General features: G+C 35.9%; 1 protein-coding gene across 4 annotated transcripts in view; it reads right to left on the bottom strand.

The window, feature by feature from the left end:
• Positions 1 to 655: 655 nt before the first annotated feature.
• The window catches only part of BRD10 (bromodomain containing 10), a 108,209-nt gene continuing 89,824 nt past the window's right edge, over positions 656 to 19,040 (bottom strand). For all 4 annotated transcript variants that reach the window (XM_060102182.1, XM_060102183.1, XM_060102184.1 and 1 more), the window contains 3 exons: positions 11,157 to 11,272; positions 6,975 to 7,165; positions 656 to 5,623 (listed from right to left, as the gene is read on the bottom strand). In XM_060102182.1, coding sequence (XP_059958165.1) covers positions 1,980 to 5,623; positions 6,975 to 7,165; positions 11,157 to 11,272 — 3,951 coding nt within the window. In that variant the 3' untranslated portion in view covers positions 656 to 1,979. The remainder of the gene's footprint in view (positions 5,624 to 6,974; positions 7,166 to 11,156; positions 11,273 to 19,040) is intronic.

Raw genomic sequence — 19,040 nt, 5'->3', positions numbered from 1 at the left:
TAGTGGTTAATAAGTGAGGGGTCTTCACTGGGAATAAAGTGCATCATAAGTAATTCGGTAAATTCGTTTCTGGAAGTGGTGTAGAGAATTCTTTTCAGACAAAAGATGAATAGTTTTAGGTTGTTTTGTTTTAAAAAGTTGAGTAGGTAAATACATTCATTTATTGTGCACCGTGTATGTACAATGCAATGTACTTCAAACATCACCCACTTCCCCCTGAAATCCAAGGTTTCTAAAATGACAAGGAAAGCGGGACAGAGTGAAGCATAGACATGGTCAGCAAAGGTACTGTCTTAGAGTATAAATCTAGGCTTTTGAGAGCCTTTAGCAACTTTCCAGGAATACCCTCACTGCCCTCTTCAACTAATAAATTTCAATGTAGTTTCAAAAGAAGTCTTTAGGCCTACTCTTCAACCCTAGACTACAACTCCATGTGATCAGGTTTAATATCATTATAAATGGGATGTGGATGAGTTTACAATCAGTATCCCCAAAAAGATAATGGATATAAACATCAAGTAAGTATAAAATTTACCTTTTATTTAAAATGAGGCAAATTCTGAAATACCATAAAGTTGAACCCCAAGAATAAGCTGATCCATTTAAACATTGCTTTACAATGGAATTTAAGTAACTGCTCTGTAATTGAAAAATACACACAAAAAGAGAGTACTTATAAATAATTGAAAGTGTTCACATTCATTTGTCATTCTAAACAAACAAAAGAAATTCATGTTTTTAAATATCATTTTGGAAAATCAGTCAACTATGAACCAACCCCTCAATGTAAAAATAAATGTATCAGGGTAAACTAGGTGAAGGGTACCCCAAACCTCTCTGTACTATCATTGCAACTTCCTGTAAATCTAAACTTATTTAAAAACAAAAAGTTAAAAAAAACATATTTGGGATCTATAAACACAGACCAAACACACTGGCCTTTAAGATTACTTATTTTGATCAATGTAGAATCTGGTGGTGGATTAAGAGAAAAAAATTAAAACAATGAAATCCAGAGTGAAATTTTAAAGCAGAAGTAATGTAAAGTTATGCAGAAATGATTTTAAGCATTAGGTTCAAATACTGGCTATACCACCAACTAGCTGAGTGACCTAGGGCACATCATTTAAGCTCTCAAGAGTACTGTGAAAGTCAAATGAGATATGTGGAAGTAAAGTTTGTAAATTCTAAAGCCTTGTACAAATACTATTATTAATTCAAATTTCCTAGCCTAAATTCCTTTTTGTAAAGATCTGTCCTCATCTTACATCATGTAGTCCTTCAATGGAACAAGAACGCACTTTAAAAATGGTATTCAAACAAGGAAATACAGCAACTCAGTTTATTACATGCAGATTCTTCTGCATTGATGCTAACAGTTCACTGGTCCAAAATTACTAAAATACTTAAAAAACTATACATTATGTAAACAAAACATAAATAAGACAGCATAGTTCTTTGTACATATAGTTTAGTACAGGTTGTTAAGGATTTAGGAATATGTACAATTTTACACAATGGACTGCATTTTCACAATGCATAAATATATATATATATATATTTTCTTACAGAAACAAAAATAAGATTCCACTAAAGACACAGAATACCATATTGTAGAGCCACGCTGCAACAGTCCAAATTCAAGAAGAAACATGTCAATGCAAGTGTGCAAAAGCCTAGCTTACTCCAAACTAGTCAAATTTGACTTTGTTCAATTTATGTTATATAGACAGGTAAGTCCTGTCTATTTTAAACAAATAACCTTTGAAAACATACTCATACCAATGAGTGAAATGGAACAGATTTTTCCCTCCCCAAGAAAAACAAAGCCTTGTTGCAAGCTAATGAAAAGATACATTAAAACACACATACACACACACACAAACTATGTATGTTTTCAACAGTATAATAAAGTTAAAATTTTTATGGGAGTCAAAACAATGCCCCATTATTTAAAAACTGGCTCGTTTAGTCTAAATTCAAGATGCAGCTGTGTCAGGCTTCTCTAAGCCAGATGACTGAAAAGCAGGGAAGACAGAGGCAGGATTTCGACTGGCAGATACAACAATTTGAGAGAGTGATGAAGAGAGTGAAGAAACCTTAGATGCTGGAGTATTTATGGTATTCAAAATGGCTCCTTCTGGGCTGACCAACAATTTTTTGACTGATGTATCCAAATGAAATACTGAAGTGCTACTTGGCAGTGAAGGATTACTAGAGCAAATGGCAGAAACCAAAGATGTCTTAGCCAAAAGAGTAGCTGGAGGAGACTTAATTACTGAAGTCAATGACACTGTTGGTGCAGGAGGTGGTACAGAAACTTCAGCAGCTGGGTTTATGATCTGTGGTGCTGCATGTACTGTGGGTAGAGAACTTGCATTCCCCAAAGAGTTTACAATTTTTGTAGAGCTTCTTAGAGAATGTTTCACAGGTTGCCCACTTAAAGAATTATTTGATGCTAGCGTGATCTTCTGGGCCAGGTTATCTACCGGTGTAGGCTGAATGCCTTGGCCACTGTTAAGAACTAAGGGAGGTCTGTAGTTTGGATTAGTGGATATAAGGAGAACATGGCTGCCAGCTCCAAGACCTTGTGGTGGAACAATAAAGCGAGTTCCGTTAATCATGATTTGTGTGCCAGGTGCCAAAGGCGTACTGGTATTGATGACTATTTTTTGCTGAATACAAGGCTCACTGAACTGGCCCCCTGCCACACTAGTTACATTTGATGGTGCTGCACCAGTGTGAACGGCAGTGCCAGCTGGAGCAGAACTGTAACTGGGGGTTGATTTTACGAAAGCAGGGGACAGTTGCTGGTTTGGCAGAGAAGCAAAATTGGAAATGTTAATTATTTTACCTGGATTCGGTGAAAGGGATGGAAATTCAGTTTGAGGTTTATTTGTGTTTATACTTGTTGGCACTGTAGTTGAAACCCCTGGTGACTGAAACTGGACGGAAGTCCGAGATTGTCTTTTAGAAAGAGATACAGAACGTGTGGTTCCTGGTACTGTTGCGGCTTGTGGAACTGTGTTGATTATTTTAGGGGATACAGTCACAGATGTAGGCAAGGCAACTGTAACAGGGATTTGCAAAGCTGATGTTAGACATTTAGGAGACACTGTTGGTTGTGTATTTGAAATCAGAACAGATGATGCAAGATGTCCTGTTTTCACAGTTGATATAGCCACAGTGTTTCCGAGATTTGACGTGCAAAGTCTATTTGACAAAATAGGCATAATTCTTGAAGAGGTATCATTTCCACTGACTAAAACAGGAGGTCGTGTCCCAACTGAGGCAGAGGTTGAGGTCACTGAAAGAGAACCCAAAGATACATTTGCTCCTGTTACTGAAAACATGTTTACTGTTCTTGAAGCAGAAACCACTGATTCATTAACAGGAGTAATATTTTGACTCACAAAATTTGAGCTTACTGGAACTGAATTACCACTTGTTGACAGTGGCAAAACATAGCCCTTGGTACTTTTTTCTTCTCCTTTTGAGGTTACATTTTGCAATAGGTTAATTGATGGTACAGCTGGCACACTGCCTGAAGTATTTACAATTGCTTGGCCTATGTTTAGCCCAATTTTCACATCTTTTATCTGAGACACAGTTGGTGATGAATTTATTTTTATGGGTGCTCCCACTGTAGATGGAATTAGTACTATCTGGGGCTGCTCTGGAGCCTTAACATATGTTTTACTCAAGGGAGGAGGAAGAGTTTGTTTGAATGGTTCTGCCACAATAGTTGGGGTTGAAGTGCCACTGGGAATTGCAGCATTAATAAAAACTAATTTCTGGGCAGAAACACCTGTAGATGTTGGTGCAGCTGCCACATTAATTGCAGTTCCACTGCCAGAAGAAAGAATAGATGGAGCTGACACCAGCATAAGTTTCTGAACTGGAGTCCCACTGACCATATCTTCATTTGTTGCTGCTGTTGCTTCTGATCTTGTAACAGGGTAACTTTTTGTGACATAATCTACTTGTTGCTGTTTAGCTTGTGTATGAATAACATTTGTACTGGTTTGTCCAAAATTTCCTGTTGATATGCTAATTACGCTTACTGAACTATTTGCTGTTGATGGCAGGAGAGTGCTAGAAGAAACAGAAGACTTTAAGGGAGAGGAGGGCATGTGTGAAGTTTTATCTATCATGTGCCCCAAATTACTACTGCAGGAAGGTTGGCTTAATGTAAATTTAAGATTTTTCCCCGTGGATGGATTAAAGCCAGCTGGAATGGAAACAGAAGTAGGTGCTTGGCCAAAAGGTGGGAGACTAGATGTAGCAGTTGTTCCAGCTACTGGCGAAAAAGCAGAGGATGATGAAGTTGTTGATTTTGGCACTAGAAATGCCTGAAGCTGAGGAGCAAAAGTAAAAACTGAACTTGAAGATAAACTATTGGATGAATTTTGATCTGGATTGGTCTGTACTTTTACAACTCCAGTGTTCCCACCTCGTGTCCTAACAAGAATTGACTGTGAATCTCTTATGCATACAGTTTTCAGTTCTTGCTTTGCTTCAGAAGAATCAGGAGTTTGTTGTGCAAAACAGTTGAGGGAACTACCGGGATTTGTAGATCCATTTAGTGTTGTTGCTGATAACTGAGGCTGAACTGTTGAGGAAGTGGTGGGTGAAGCAATGGGCTGGGGGAATGAGGCTGCTGAAACTGCATTCTTGACTTTTCCTGCCTCACTCTGGCTAGTCTTAACTGGTGGTGTTAATAAATTACTTATGGAGGTTACAGGTGTCAAAGGCTGTGGTCTAGCATTACTCACATTTGACAAAGGTGTAACTGTCTTGTTGAAAGCTGTATTAGGTAGTTGGGTAGAAACAGTTCCTGTTGGGTTGACAAGAACTGATGCTAAAGAAGAGTTTACATTTGCTGTCTGTGGGAAAGATGAACCATGTCGTTCTGTACCTTTTTGTTGAAGTGGTGGTATTTCTTTTGCAACTGCTTTCCCTTCCTTGTGCTGAATTACAAAATTCTTAGGCAGAATGAGAACCTGCTGCATGATTTTTTCTCCTGTTTTAGGATCCAGCATAGGTTGCATCTGAATCTTTACAGAGCTGTTATGAAGATCTATGGGCAACCACTGGCCACAGGGCATTTTGTATACCATCTGTAAAGGACCTTTTGTACTGGTGTGGCAGGTCAATGCTGGCTTTATGGGGCTTGCTTCTGGAGGAGATATAACTGGCTTTTCCACAGCAGAAGCACTTCTACTTGTGGAAGGGGGCAGTTGATTTGTTAAGGTCACTTTGTTCCCAATATTCTTTGCAAGCAAGGCCTGAATAGGTTTGGTCCCTTTCTGGAGAGTAGACACTGGTGTTGAATCCAATGATGCAAATGACTCTGGAAACAGTGGCTCTGTCTGCTTTGATTCATTCAAACAGTCTGTTTGCATATCACCTTCTACAGTCTCAACTGTTGTCTCATTTGTGCTTAACTTTGCTTTCTTCCTTGGCGAAAGCTCTTTTGTGCTATCATCCAGATAATTAGTTTGTTTGGACTGCCGTTTAAGTGTTTTAGGCAGTGTCTTAGGTACATCTTTAGAAGGCAATTCTTTTTTCAGCAACTTGCTTCTGGCCATAGGTAAATCTATTTCTGACAATTTCATATCATCTGAAAATTATAAAACAAGCATTTTGTTTATATAAAACAGCAACTGAATAGCAATGGTAAGACCAATTATAAAAAAGAAAGTCAATCTTTGAACAAGCAGTTTATTAAGAAACCTGTAGGGCGATTCAAAAGTCTCAGTACCACTGATGGAAATTAAGGTAAGGTGACCTTTGACATGGTAATCCTGACATTGTAACCATTCCCAAGAACAACATATTTTTTTAATAAGGAAATTATTTTTGATCAAATTCTGCTGCCAATACAAGTGTAAAAGGAAAGTTTACATCTTTTAAAGAGATACTCAAGCTAGCAATTAGGGCTCAGAATTTAGATTTGGAAAGGAATCTAGTCTAGTTCTCTCCTTCTAGATAGGGAAACCTTCATATCAAAGAGAGATGGTTCTCCATATTTTCTATTTTTAGAGAGAGACTCTACGGAATAAAAAATGTCCAGCTTTTTCTGGTGTTTAATTATTCCTACAGTAAAAAAATTATGTTCAGGGCTTCCCTGGTGGCACAGTGGTTGAGAGTCCGCCTGCCGATGCAGGGGACACGAGTTCGTGCCCCGGTCCGGGAAGATCCCACATGCCGCGGAGCGGCTAGGCCCGTGAGCCATGGCTGCTGAGCCTGAGCGTCCAGAGCCTGTGCTCCGCAACGGGAGAGGCCACAACAGTGAGAGGCCCGCGTACCGCAAAAAAAAAAAAAAAAAAAAATTATGTTCATATCTGATCAAACTGGATTGATGAGAAGTTACTCTTTTTCAATTCACCAGACATGGAAAACAATAGGTTAATACATTTCTAACCACAAATTTTTATACCTCTTAGATAACTAAAGAAAGTTATTTAACTAGATTTATAGAATAAAATAATCTGATAAGTTGAAATGCATTACAGATCATCTAATCCAGCCTCCTTATAAGAATGAGGTGTCCACTCTGGTCTCTTAGGCCATCAACCTTGATCATTCCTCATTAAAAAAAAAAAATCTTCACAATTATTAGGGACTTGACAAGTTCCATTTAAAGCAAACATCAGAAATAGTGCTTCAAAATTAATAATAATAAAAAGAAGAGGCTAAACTATTTCAAAGGGACTGCATATCAATGATGTGTGGTCTGTAATGAGCAATAACATGCCTACAGTTTGGAGTTGGGCACCGACTCCAGAAACTCCTAGAACAGTAATAATGACTCCAAAGAACCTTTAATAAGACATTAGTACACCTTCAAACATAACAGATTTCCCCAATCAATGAACTTCATTAACCAGATTATCCTTTATCTCCACAAAAGATACTAAAATTTCTTTTTGTGCTTTTAGTGTTGATTTAAAGAAAGTTTGAACGCCTACCTGAATCAAGATGATCCTTCTCCAGGATATCTAGAGGTTCTGTGGTGTCTATAGACTTGCTACTGAGTTCTACTTTTGGAGATTCTTTTCCAGGATCTCCTTCACCTTCTTCAGCAGTCCACAGTTCTCCAGTAAATTTATCGTGATCAGGCTGTCTTCTGAAATCATCATAGTCTTTCTTTAGGCGACTCCTGAAGAAAAATATTCGACACAACCAACAATACGTACGTACTGAACTCTTGGAAGCTAAAGTACCTTCTAACATTTTAAGCTATATTTTAGTATTTTCAGTTAAGTCACTAAACCTATGTTTTAACCAAGTGTGTCTAAGATGCCAATGACTATTGTTCAAGAAGACAAAACACAGGGTGTAGGCATAAGAAACTTAAAAAATTTTATCTGCAATTTCAGAATAAAGTGTTCGAACATACACCTATTTGTCTTTCTAAAGGCTACTGTTAGACCTATTAAATGAGAAAAAGGTAATTTTTTTTCTAGCTGCACTGATAGAAATAGATTTGAGATAGTCTTAAAACTGCTGATTATAATATAGTTTAAAAGGTAATTTAAAAGAGTTAATCAAAAAGTTCTAAGAAACTGTGTATTATTTTTGACTATTATACAAAGAGTAACAAACAAAAACAATCCATCATTTAATCCTGAGAGCAATCATACCTAAAACTTTGGGTCTCACTAGAAATTATTTTTTTAAATTAAGCATAGGGAAACAAAGCTGAAAAGTGATCTTTCAGAGATCCTTTTCACATAAAAACATAATACCTATGTTTCTACAACACTAAGAGAGATAGAAACATTTCCAAATGATTACATGATATTTTAGAGATCCTTTCTTATTCATTTGCTTTCAACTGAGTTTCTCTATTTTACTTTTACCCTTTGTTTATTTTTGTTTGTTTTAAAAAAATCTGAACACACATTCTCCAATTTACTTTTGCTACAAATTCCTATCTGTGTGGGACTTCCCTGGCGGTCCAGTGGTTAGGACTTCGCCATCCAATGCAGGGGGTGTGGATTCGATCCCTGGTCAGGGAGCTAGGATCCCACATGCCTCGTGGCCAAAAAGCCAAAACATAAAACAGAAGCAATGTTGTAACAAATTCAATAAAGACTTTGAAAATGGTCCACATCAAAAAAAAAAAAAATTCCTATGTGTGCATACTGGAGTTTAAATCTCACCTCTGTTACTTAACAGCTGTAAGACTTTGGGCAAGTTCCTTAAACTTTCTAAGCATCAGTTTACTTATTTGTACAATGAGGATAATAATAGCACTTCCTTCATAGTTTGTGTGGCACATAAATATTCAACAAGTGTTAGTTAATAATTACTTTATTTATCTTTCAATTATTGTGTAAGGGTTTTATAGAGCAGATGAGGGCTGTAAGATACTAGAGTGGGTTACCAAAGGATAACTGTAAAATTAATTTCATTTTAGTAATATCTATATGGGGGTAGTATAAAATTCCTCCCTTCTCAGTCTTCTCAAATCAGCTAATGACTTTGCTCCTTATTTCAGGAAAAATGGAAGCAATCAGACAAGAACTCTCATATGCTCACACCTCGTCTGCAACTTAAGACCTTCATCTGTACTCATATACTCCATCTTCCTATCTAAGCTAACCCTTCCAACTTACGCATCTTCTCTCACCTAGTCAAGAATCTCACTCAACCAAACGTCCCTTCCATTGTCTGAGTTCATTTTTGCCTCTCTATTCAATCATTTCCACCAGTATACAAACATGTTATTTCTCCCATTAATAAAAACAAATGACCCAACTTGACTCCAACTTGTCCTACCAGGTACTGCCCTATTTCTCTGCTCTACTTTTATAGAAAAACTCCAATTCCTCACCCCTAATTCTCTTGAACAGACTCCTTAGACTTTTACCCACATCTCTATCAACACAGCTCCTCAAGGTCATCAATGATATTGCCAAATTTAACAATGAATTCTCGTCCTCATCTTCCTCAATCCATCATGATCAGCCTCCTTTTTAAAACATCTTCTTTACCTCGTTTCTAAGACACCACTCTTGGTTACACTCCTACCTTGCTGAATACTCCTTCTCAGTCACTTCTGCTGAGTCCTGCTATCTCCATCACCTCTAACTGTTGGAATGTCCCAGGGTTCAGTCTCTCTTATCTATGCTCATATACTAGGCGATTTCTACCATCTCACAGCTTAAATATAATCTATATCCTGACAACCCCCAAATTTATACCTCCAGCCTGGCTTACTCCCTTTAACTGGGACTAATATGCTAAACTGCCTACTCAGTAACTCCAGTTAGACATCTGAAAGGCATATCAAACTTAACATGTTGAAATCCAAACTCCTGAATCCACTCCCTCCCCAAAACTACTTCTTTGTTTCCCCTATCTCAGCTAATGGCAATTGCATTATTCCAGTTGTTTAGATAAAAAATATTAGGCACCATCTTTTTCTCCTCATTTTTTCTGACACTCCATATGCAAGCCTTAAGGAAATTCTACCAGTCCTACTTTCAAGATCTATCCAGAATCCAAGTACTCCTTGCCGTCTGCATTGCTACTATCATGGTCCAAGCCACTATCATTTTTTACCTGGACTACTAATATAGTGTAACTGACTTCCCTGCCTTTATCGTCATCCCACACTACACTATCTCAACAGAACCGGCAGAGCGAGTGCTTTAAAACGTAAGTCAGATCATGTACTTCCTCTGTTTAAAGCTCTTCAATGGCTTCTCATCTCAGAGTAAAAGCCAAAATCCTTAAACACGTACATGATCTGGCTACCTTTCCCTATACTTCTCTGACTCTTGACTCTTACCACTTTCCTCCTCACTCACTCAGCTCCGGTTATTTTTGCCCCTTTGCATTTCCTATAAATGTCAATCATGCTTTTAACCTTAGGGCTTCTACATCTTCTTTTCTCTTAGATATCCACTTGGCTCTCTCCCCTATTTCCTTCAGGTCTCTTTTCAAACATCAACTCACCAGGGAAGCGTTCCCCAACACCCTGGTAAATGACCAATCATTATCCCATCCAAACTAAGCATTTCTTATTCCTTATTTCTTAACCTGCTTCATTTTTCTTCACAGCACTTCTCACCATCTGACATTTGAGTTTGTCTGTCTGAATAGACTTAAAACTAGTAAGGAAATTGAATAAATAATCAAAAAAATCTCTAAACATTTCTCCAAAGATATATAAATTGCCATAAGCACATGAAAAAACACTCAATCTCACTAATCATTAGGGAAATGCAAATCCAAACTACAATGATATACAACTTCATATTCATTAGGATGGCAATTTAAAAAAAAGAAAATCACAAATGTTGGTGAGGATGTGGAGAAGCTGGAACTCTTGTAACTGTTGGTGGGAATGTAAAATTGTACGGTCACTGTAGAAAACAGTATGGTAGTTCCTCAAAAAATTAAAAATACAATTACCATATTCCTCTTCTAGGTATACACCCCCAAATTTGAAAGCAGGGTCTTGGATATTTGTACACCCATGTTCATAGCAGCATTATTCATAATAGCTAAAACATGAAAAGCCTCCCAAATGCCCATTACAGATGAATGGATATATGCATAAAATGCAATATTATTAAGCCTTTAAAAGGAAGTAACTTCTGACATATGCTGTAATATGGATGAACCCTGAGAACATTATGCTAAGTGAAATAAAGCCAGTCACAAAAAGACAAATATTTTGTACTATATGAGGTACTTAGTCAAAATCATAGATACAGAAAGTAGAATGGTGGTTACCACGGGATGGGGGGAAGCGGGGAATGGGGAGTTATCGTTTAACAGGTATAGCGTTCCAGTTACACAAGATGAGGTTCTGGAGATGGATGGGTAACAGTGACACAACATCATGAATGTATTTAATATCACTGAACAGTACACTTACAACTAGTTAAGGTGGTAAATTTTATTTGTGCATTTTACCACAATGAAAAAAAAGGGGGGAGAAAAAAGAATATAAACCACACAGTAAGAGTTTTGTTTAATCAACAGTACTTTGTCAGGGCTAAGGAGGTACCTTGTATACAGTAGGTGCTCAAAAATATCTGAATTACAAATCAATGGAAAACTATACTAAATGATACCAGGACACCTTCCATAATCATAAAGAGCCTTAAAAAAGATAATAAAGCTTGATTTACCTGTTTCTTTGAAAAGCTTTCATTAACTTTGGTTCCCATGGCAGCAATTCATTTAAAAGACGTATCAATGTACTATGCAATTCTTTTACAGCTTGCCTCCGATGATACCATTTGCCCTAAAAAACACAATTTTAAAAGTAAATTCCCTAGACTTAATCCAAAAGTAAATGCCAATACTTATTTTCTGAGTAAAAAACAAAACAGAATGCCAATACCCATCAAATAAGTACATATCTCTTCTTCAGAAGGTTGCAGCAAGGAGGAAAATATCCTATAATAAATCTTCTTTGATATACTTTAAAGATTCTCAATTCTACAGGAGAAATCTAAAACCCATTTAATTAAACCAGGAGATAAAAAATTTTTTAAGTTTTTAATTGGGTCAATTATAAACATTTTTATAAATCACTAAAACACATGTAAAGATACAAACATTTATAAAACTATGTAAATGACATTGCTCACTTCTGTAAAGTTTCTGTAATTTTTCCAAAACAGTGGGGAAAAAAAGAGAGAAAGCCTGAATTGTTATCCTATTCAAAAGCCATCTTAACAAACTTCCTTAGAAAATTTTACAATTATTTTATTTAAAAATGTTTCCAGCACAGAAGAGCAAACAACTGGTCACCATTTTCAATACTATCATGCTATACTAACGGTTAATTTCTGACATGCCCTCCATTTGCTAAGTATTATCCTAAGTATTTCATTCATACTTGGAGAGAAAGAGACAGAGAGAGAGAGAGAGACAGACAGATGGAGAGGGAGGGAGGGAGGGAGGAAGGGAGGGAGAGAGAGATCGAGTGAACATGAGAGTTCACGTATACTAGCAGTTATAAAAGGCCTCTAAAGTGTGTGCATTTTTAGTCTTACTTAACAAATGATGAAACTAAGGCTCAGAGAGATTAAATGACTTGTTTAAGGTTCTCTGACTTGAACCCAGATCTGCCTGTTGGTGAAGTCCAAGTTCTTTAGAACTAATTACATCACTGCCTCTTAAAAACTGTATTACATAAATTCAATCTGACACAGGTTATAAAACCTCTAGTAAAGATACATTTCATCAGCACCCATAAAATTACTTGAATACGATAGGTACAGTAAGATTACAGGAGGTATAACTTTAGGTAGCCAACCCCCCCTTCTCCACAATGTTAGTGAACACCAGCTATCCACATCACCACCACCATCATCACTATAGTCCCTTACTGTTATATAACCAAGTTGTATTCTTTTTTACTTGGTAACAGTTTTGAGATATAATTTACATACCATATAGTCCACTCAATTTATTTCTTTTGTAACAAAAGGCACACAACTATATATGTTACAGATCACATTTAACCTGCATAAAATTAGATTTCACCCCACAGGAACTCTGAGTCAATTTGCATATAGGTAAAACATTAAGGCAGAAAAATAACCACTCCCTACAGCAAAGCATATTCTAAAATGTGTGCATAGATTTCCCAACTTTATATATATCTAAAACTTTTCCTTTTCTCATGGAAATTTTAAACATATACAAAACTAAGTGATCAATAACAGTGCATTTCCTACTCCTGAAAATTTTGTGCTTTAAACCAACACAACGTTTATGCACATAAAAATAAACAACATTTCTAACTGAGGTTTTTATACTTCAGAAGGGAAATTGTTCATTAGAAGAGTAGGAAGAGGTGAGATTATATGTGCATGTGCTCATAAAGAATATGGAACCTAGGCTCACTGACTAACTTTTGTGTCTTCTCAGTGGCATAACAAATTATAGTATTGTGAAAAAATTTCAAGAAAAGTAACTTTTATTTCATAAAATATACTAACCTGAAGAGACTTTCCATCTTGTCAAAAGCATGCTAAAAGGATCCAACTAACAATGAGTTATACCTCAAAAGTTTATTTTTCTCAAAGAAATGTTATGAGACAGTATAAAGTGCATATTCTAACCCATGAAAACAAAACTATTAGATTATAAATAATAAAACTGAGCAAGAAATAACTTTCATCTATGGAAAGCCATTTGAGGAAGATGAAAAGACAGGTAACAGCTACCCTAAATCCTTTTCAGAATGAGGTAAGATTTTGTTTCAATAAAAAATAGAAAATAGTAGATGGAGATTTTTCCCTTTAACAAGGCATATCAACATTATTTTTTTCTACATATCAACTTCTATTTGGCGCAAAAATGAAATGGTGACAGTGGAAATAAACTTTTCCTAAGCTAACGAGAGCAGAAAGAGGTAAGGAATGAAGGTGGGGAGAATATTCTCTTCATGGTATAATTAACTGGAAAAGCATTAAAGGATTAGGGGGCACCAGGCATGCTGAATTCCTTATTAACTGGGAGTTACATGGGGAAGAATTACAGATGCAGAGTTAACCTGGGCAGTACGGTGGCTGTATGGATTAGTGTGGTGGTGATGGGGTAGGGAATACAGAACTATCAGTGTTATGGGACTTTCAGGACTAGGTAGATGAAGCACGGAAAGGGGAGACTGTGTAACTGGATACTACTTAAGGCCATTTATCAACTCTGTTTGTGTCTCTACTAAATTACAACATTAATTTTTATAGGAAAGAGTTTTAAAAATATTAGGAAAATTTTACCTTTTGATTTTATTTTGGTTACTAAATTTTAATTAATCCAATGCCCAGAAAATATACTACTGAACAGGAGGGGTCATATAAATCAATCAGAGAATAGAGTCCTAACTTCGATATAACTCTGTTTTACCCACTGACCTGTTTGTAAATGTCTGAGGCCTTCAACCTTATGTATGTTTTTTGGCCTTCTTCCCCTTCTTTATACTGCATATTCTCAACTTGGGGTAGTGATGGTATGGTATCTCATTTATATTTGAAAATGCCTATCTAATCATTCTGTATTTGAAAAACAAAAAGTTTATTATTTTCATAACACAAATTATAGAAAGTAAAGGCTGATAAAATGTTTTGACTAGAAGATATATATAAAGGATACGATGACCTCAACAAAGGGCATCCCTAATACCTGCCATGGGGTATGTGTGTCATCTATCAAAAGGGGGCACAGGTTTAAAAAAGTTCAGAATCACTGCTCTAGGACTGGTGTTTGAGGTAGTAAGGTACTTTAATCACTTGACAGTAAAAGAGAAACTCATACTGCTTCTTTCATTTATTATTTCTTTGGTCAATACAATCCAAATGGAAATAAAATAATACGTCCCTTTCTACCTAGTGCTGGTCTCAGAGTGTCACAGTATACAATGGAACTAACGTAGAGAAGTTATGAATTTTTAAATGAAGTTAGTCAAATGGTAATAATCTGCCTTAACTTGGATCTAATATAAAAATCTATTTAAGGGCTTCCCTGGTGGCGCAGTCATTGAGAGTCTGCCCGCCGATACAGGCGACACGGGTTCGTGCCCCGGTCCAGGAAGATCCCACATGCCGCGGAGCGGCTGGGCCCGTGAGCCATGGACGCTGAGCCTGCGCGTCCGGAGCCTGTGCTCCGCAACGGGAGAGGCCACAACAGTGACAGGCCCGCGTACCAGAAAAAAAAAAAAATCTATTTAAAATCAAACAAAATATTTCCTGAACTTTAAATCAGATCATTAGCAATAGCTTTCCTGACTGATCAACTTTATTTATATACACAGATAAAGGAAAAACTATCATGTTTCTTCTAGGATGGAATTATTAAAGCTAAAAGGGAACTCAGAGGACATAATTTTACAGAAGGAAAGTGTCTAAAGTAAACAGAGAAGTACTTGTAGGTGGAAGAAGACTTTAGAATTCTAGATCTCCCGAATGCTAAAATCCACTTTCCTTCCACTACACAATGCCATCTTCTCATGGGCTACACACAGACAATTCCTAAAGAAGAAAGAGACTATACTGTGTAAGTTCCTATATTTACATGTAGGTATCTCTGTAATGCAAACATTAAAATCTCTAAAATTTACTTTGTTTCATTTGTTTAATTACAGTAGTACTTAAAACTGTGGTGATCTAAAGTTTAAAAGTGAATTTAAAAAACAAGGAAAACAGCAAGTTCCCCATCTTCAAACACATAAGAGAGAATATGGATATAATGAAAATCAGAAAGGCTCTTACAGTTTTTATCTGCACTGATCAATACAGAATCAAAGAAAGTAGATAGAAAGATTAAGTAAATGGTTATTTGTAGAACAGTGTTCTAATTGTTTCTCTAATAAAAAACACATTTAATAAGCTTTACATATATAAATTTAGTGCTGACTTTTCTTTATAAACAGGTATGTGAATATGGGGATAAATGAACAATTTTTAGTATTAGAATTCTCACTATTTTCACAAATTTTTTTTTTTTTTTTTTTTTTTTTGCGGTTCGTGGCCCTCTCACCGCCGTGGCCTCTCCCATCGCGAAGCACAGGCTCCGGACGCACAGGCTCAGCGGCCATGGCTCACGGGCCCAGCCGCTCCGCGGCATGTGGGATCTTCCCGGACCAGGGCACGAACCCGTGTCCCCTGAATCGGCAGGCGGACTCTTAACCACTGCGCCACCAGGGAAGCCCTTCACAAAATTTTTTTTCTAAAATAATCCCAATGCGTTATGTGAACTTAATAATTCAAACATTTACTGAAGGTCATTTTGAAAAGAAGAGAGTAATCTATTTTTCTTTTATAAATTTACTATGAAATTTAACATAAAGTATGAATTCAAACATACACCATGGAACCAAAGGTATACAATATGGTCTAAATTTGAGGCTTACCTTTCAATACTTTCTCAGCCAATGTCCACAGCAGCTGCAGATTGCCAGCTCCCTTTCCATGAGACGCCCCACTGTCAAACACTAAAGGTTTTATAACCTCATAGGGATTACTACAATAAGGAGCGGGTCTATGGCCACAGGATAAGTCCTTTATTATATTATGCAGTTTTATAAGTTTTTGAATGTGATAGGTTAATAACCTAAGGAACCATAAGAGAAAAGAAACTTTTAAAAAACTTATAAAACTACACAATATTGTAAAATGAAAAGCTGAGCCTATGTGTGTGAAATGAGTGGGGAGGGAAACTTACCTTACAACTAAAGAAAAACTCCATTCTGCTGCAGTAATCGGTATGACAGCACCAGCATAATGCTGGCTGGGGTGTTGCAAGGAGAGGGAGTTGGCAATCTACCGATGCTGGGGACACTGAACATCTAGAAGGAAGAAAAGAGGAAAGCAAATAAATTCCAGGTTTATTAAATGTCTCATTACCATGGATCTTTTGCACATTTTAATAAGTTTAGATGCTTTGAATATTAAACTTAGGTGAAAGTAGTTTGTTTACACAAATCATTGTTACTTATATAGATTTTCTTATAACATTATATCTAAACAAAATAGGTATCAACAGTTATATGAAGAAAAGATTAACATCACATATAAATATGCAAAGAATGCTTTTTTAAATTGAAAGGGTATTATTGTGATGATAAAAAAGATAATTTTTATGTATAAAATATAATACATATGAAAAAGGCATCAATGCTCTTTTTCTACATGCTTTTACTTACAAATATGTTGTTAAAGCACAGAAACAGGGATCATATGACAAAATATTTTTTGTTATAGGCTTGGTTCTTGTCACAGACATAAATCACATGGTAGAAAGGGATAATAATACATCATGCTTTTCAAATAAAATTCAAATAACTTTTAGAAAAGCCAAATGGCTTTGTCTGCAAAGATGTCTCATTTAAAATCACTAGCAATATCCAAAGGTAGGTTACAAATAATTGAAATGCAAATGTATAAAAACACAGCACAAATCAAATTAACTGTACTTAAGCATGTTAATAATCTAATTATTTGGCATTCTCCTTAGTCTAAGTAATATTAAGTGAAAAGGTAATAAGTATTTACTTTTTTTTTTCTTATTGCTCACCTAAAGAAATTACTACTATATTAGTATATTCCTGCATATTCACAGTTTTCGGGGTAAAACACTGCATTCACCTTGTTGGTATACAGTCCCTTGAAAAATTACTAGTTAGACAGTACAGTGAAATGTTTGCATATTAATATGGAAAAAGTTAAAGAGTATTTTCACACTGCCAGAGGTTCTAATATGAACTATCCTATCATATACTAGTGTTTTCTCTTTAGGTACTCTCACCCATTTTCTCTTAAAACTAATTCAATAGAAAAGGAAAGCATTTGTACTTTATTCTAAAGATATCCTACATTGCACAGCATGTACAACATTTCCATTATATTTCTAAATTAGCATTTAACTAGAAAGCATGAAGACAAACAACTGCATCAGTGATAATATTGGAAGTTTCAGTGTCATTTGACTTTGTAGAGAGGATGGACAGATCACATTCCCAGTGAGATAGTTACTATTCCTGGGGAAGAAAATCTAACAATATGTATGTAACTGATGGTATGTAACCATTTTCATTCACAAAGAAGAAAAAATCCTGAACTAGAAATTAACTATTGGGTAAGTATCTGAATTTGATTCTTTTTAGTAAATAGGTGCTAACAAAGAAGTTAATAAAGTTTTGTCAATCTATACCTGATATCAGAAAGGTGGGTTCTCAAGCAATTCACTGCACAATCTGAATCACTAAGTAATGTTACATATGGTATCGTCAGAGCATAAAAAGGTCCATGTAAGTGAAATTAAGACTGGGAGTATCTTAAAAGCAGAGTCAGTATCCTACTTATTTTTACTTTCTCAGGCTCCATCACAATGCCTAGCAGAGAGCAGGCCCACAATACGTATTCAAACTATAGAAGTAAATTTCTTAGCTTACTGAGATTTTCTACTTAGCTGCAAAATATTTTAAAAAATTGATAGAAACGTTCCTAAAATATGTCTTCCAGATTTTCTGAATATACAATGAATATAATTTAACTCTTGATGACTCGGATCACCATTTTGAACAAGTTATTGTTTCACATTTTAAGGCAGTGACTGCAGGGTTTACAGGGCTATAACCTATGTTCCTATATTAAGTGGTTATTGATTACTAATAGTTTTGGACTCCTAAAATCTGCTTTTGTAGGTTTTTTTCTCAATTGTCTATTAGCATTTCATGCTACTGCCACTAAATCTGCCTTAAATGGCCTTGTCCTGATTAAAAGCACCTGCTACAACTAGTTAGCGTCATATGTTCATTAAAAGAAACTGGTTCCATGCAAGGATTTTTTTCTATTTTAAAGTGCTAGAGATCCACATGTGGACTCTAGGCTTCCTATTTAGACTCCTTTTTATTCTCCGGTAGATTTGGGATTAATTTTCCTTCCATATATAATGTATCATTTTTACCTTTTTTACAGAGTCTGGTAAGATGGTAGGAAAGTTCTATTACTGTTCAATATTCTCCATTTTTTGGATGGTATTCTTTCCTAGTTCACAAAAGGTTAAACTACCCTATCTTTAAATTTTAGGGGCTTTCCAAAGATTTTGGTATCTTCTGTAATATAAAAAAGAGAATGAGGTGAAGCTCACTTTTTGGTCTTAAGCACCTCACAGATTTAAGTTCAATTTTCCAGAACTCCTGCCACTGAAAGTAGAGTAACTATTAAATAGAAAATAATACAAATTTACTTGGGGCTTTGAAAAATATTTGGCATTTAGATTGTTACTTACATTTGAATAAGTGTGTGTGATATGTAATTCAAAAGAGTTTAAGGTAAATAATAAAAGCCACACTATGAAGTTCTAATTATAGAAGGAGCTGTCACCTAGTTCAATTCTTCCTTGAAGCTCACTCCATGCTGGGAACACGCGGCATTAATTCTCTGGCTGATGTAAAAATACGAAACAACAGTTTTCCCGTTTAATTGGAACTTTTATTAGAAGAAAAGAGGTGTTCAAATATTGCTTTTAAGAAAGTTTCCCTGATGGGATACAGACTA

The sequence above is a fragment of the Mesoplodon densirostris genome, chromosome 6 (assembly GCF_025265405.1).
Source record: "Mesoplodon densirostris isolate mMesDen1 chromosome 6, mMesDen1 primary haplotype, whole genome shotgun sequence".
In the NCBI taxonomy this organism is placed as follows: Eukaryota; Metazoa; Chordata; class Mammalia; order Artiodactyla; family Ziphiidae; genus Mesoplodon; species Mesoplodon densirostris.
This window is presented reverse-complemented; position numbering and strand designations above follow the sequence as displayed.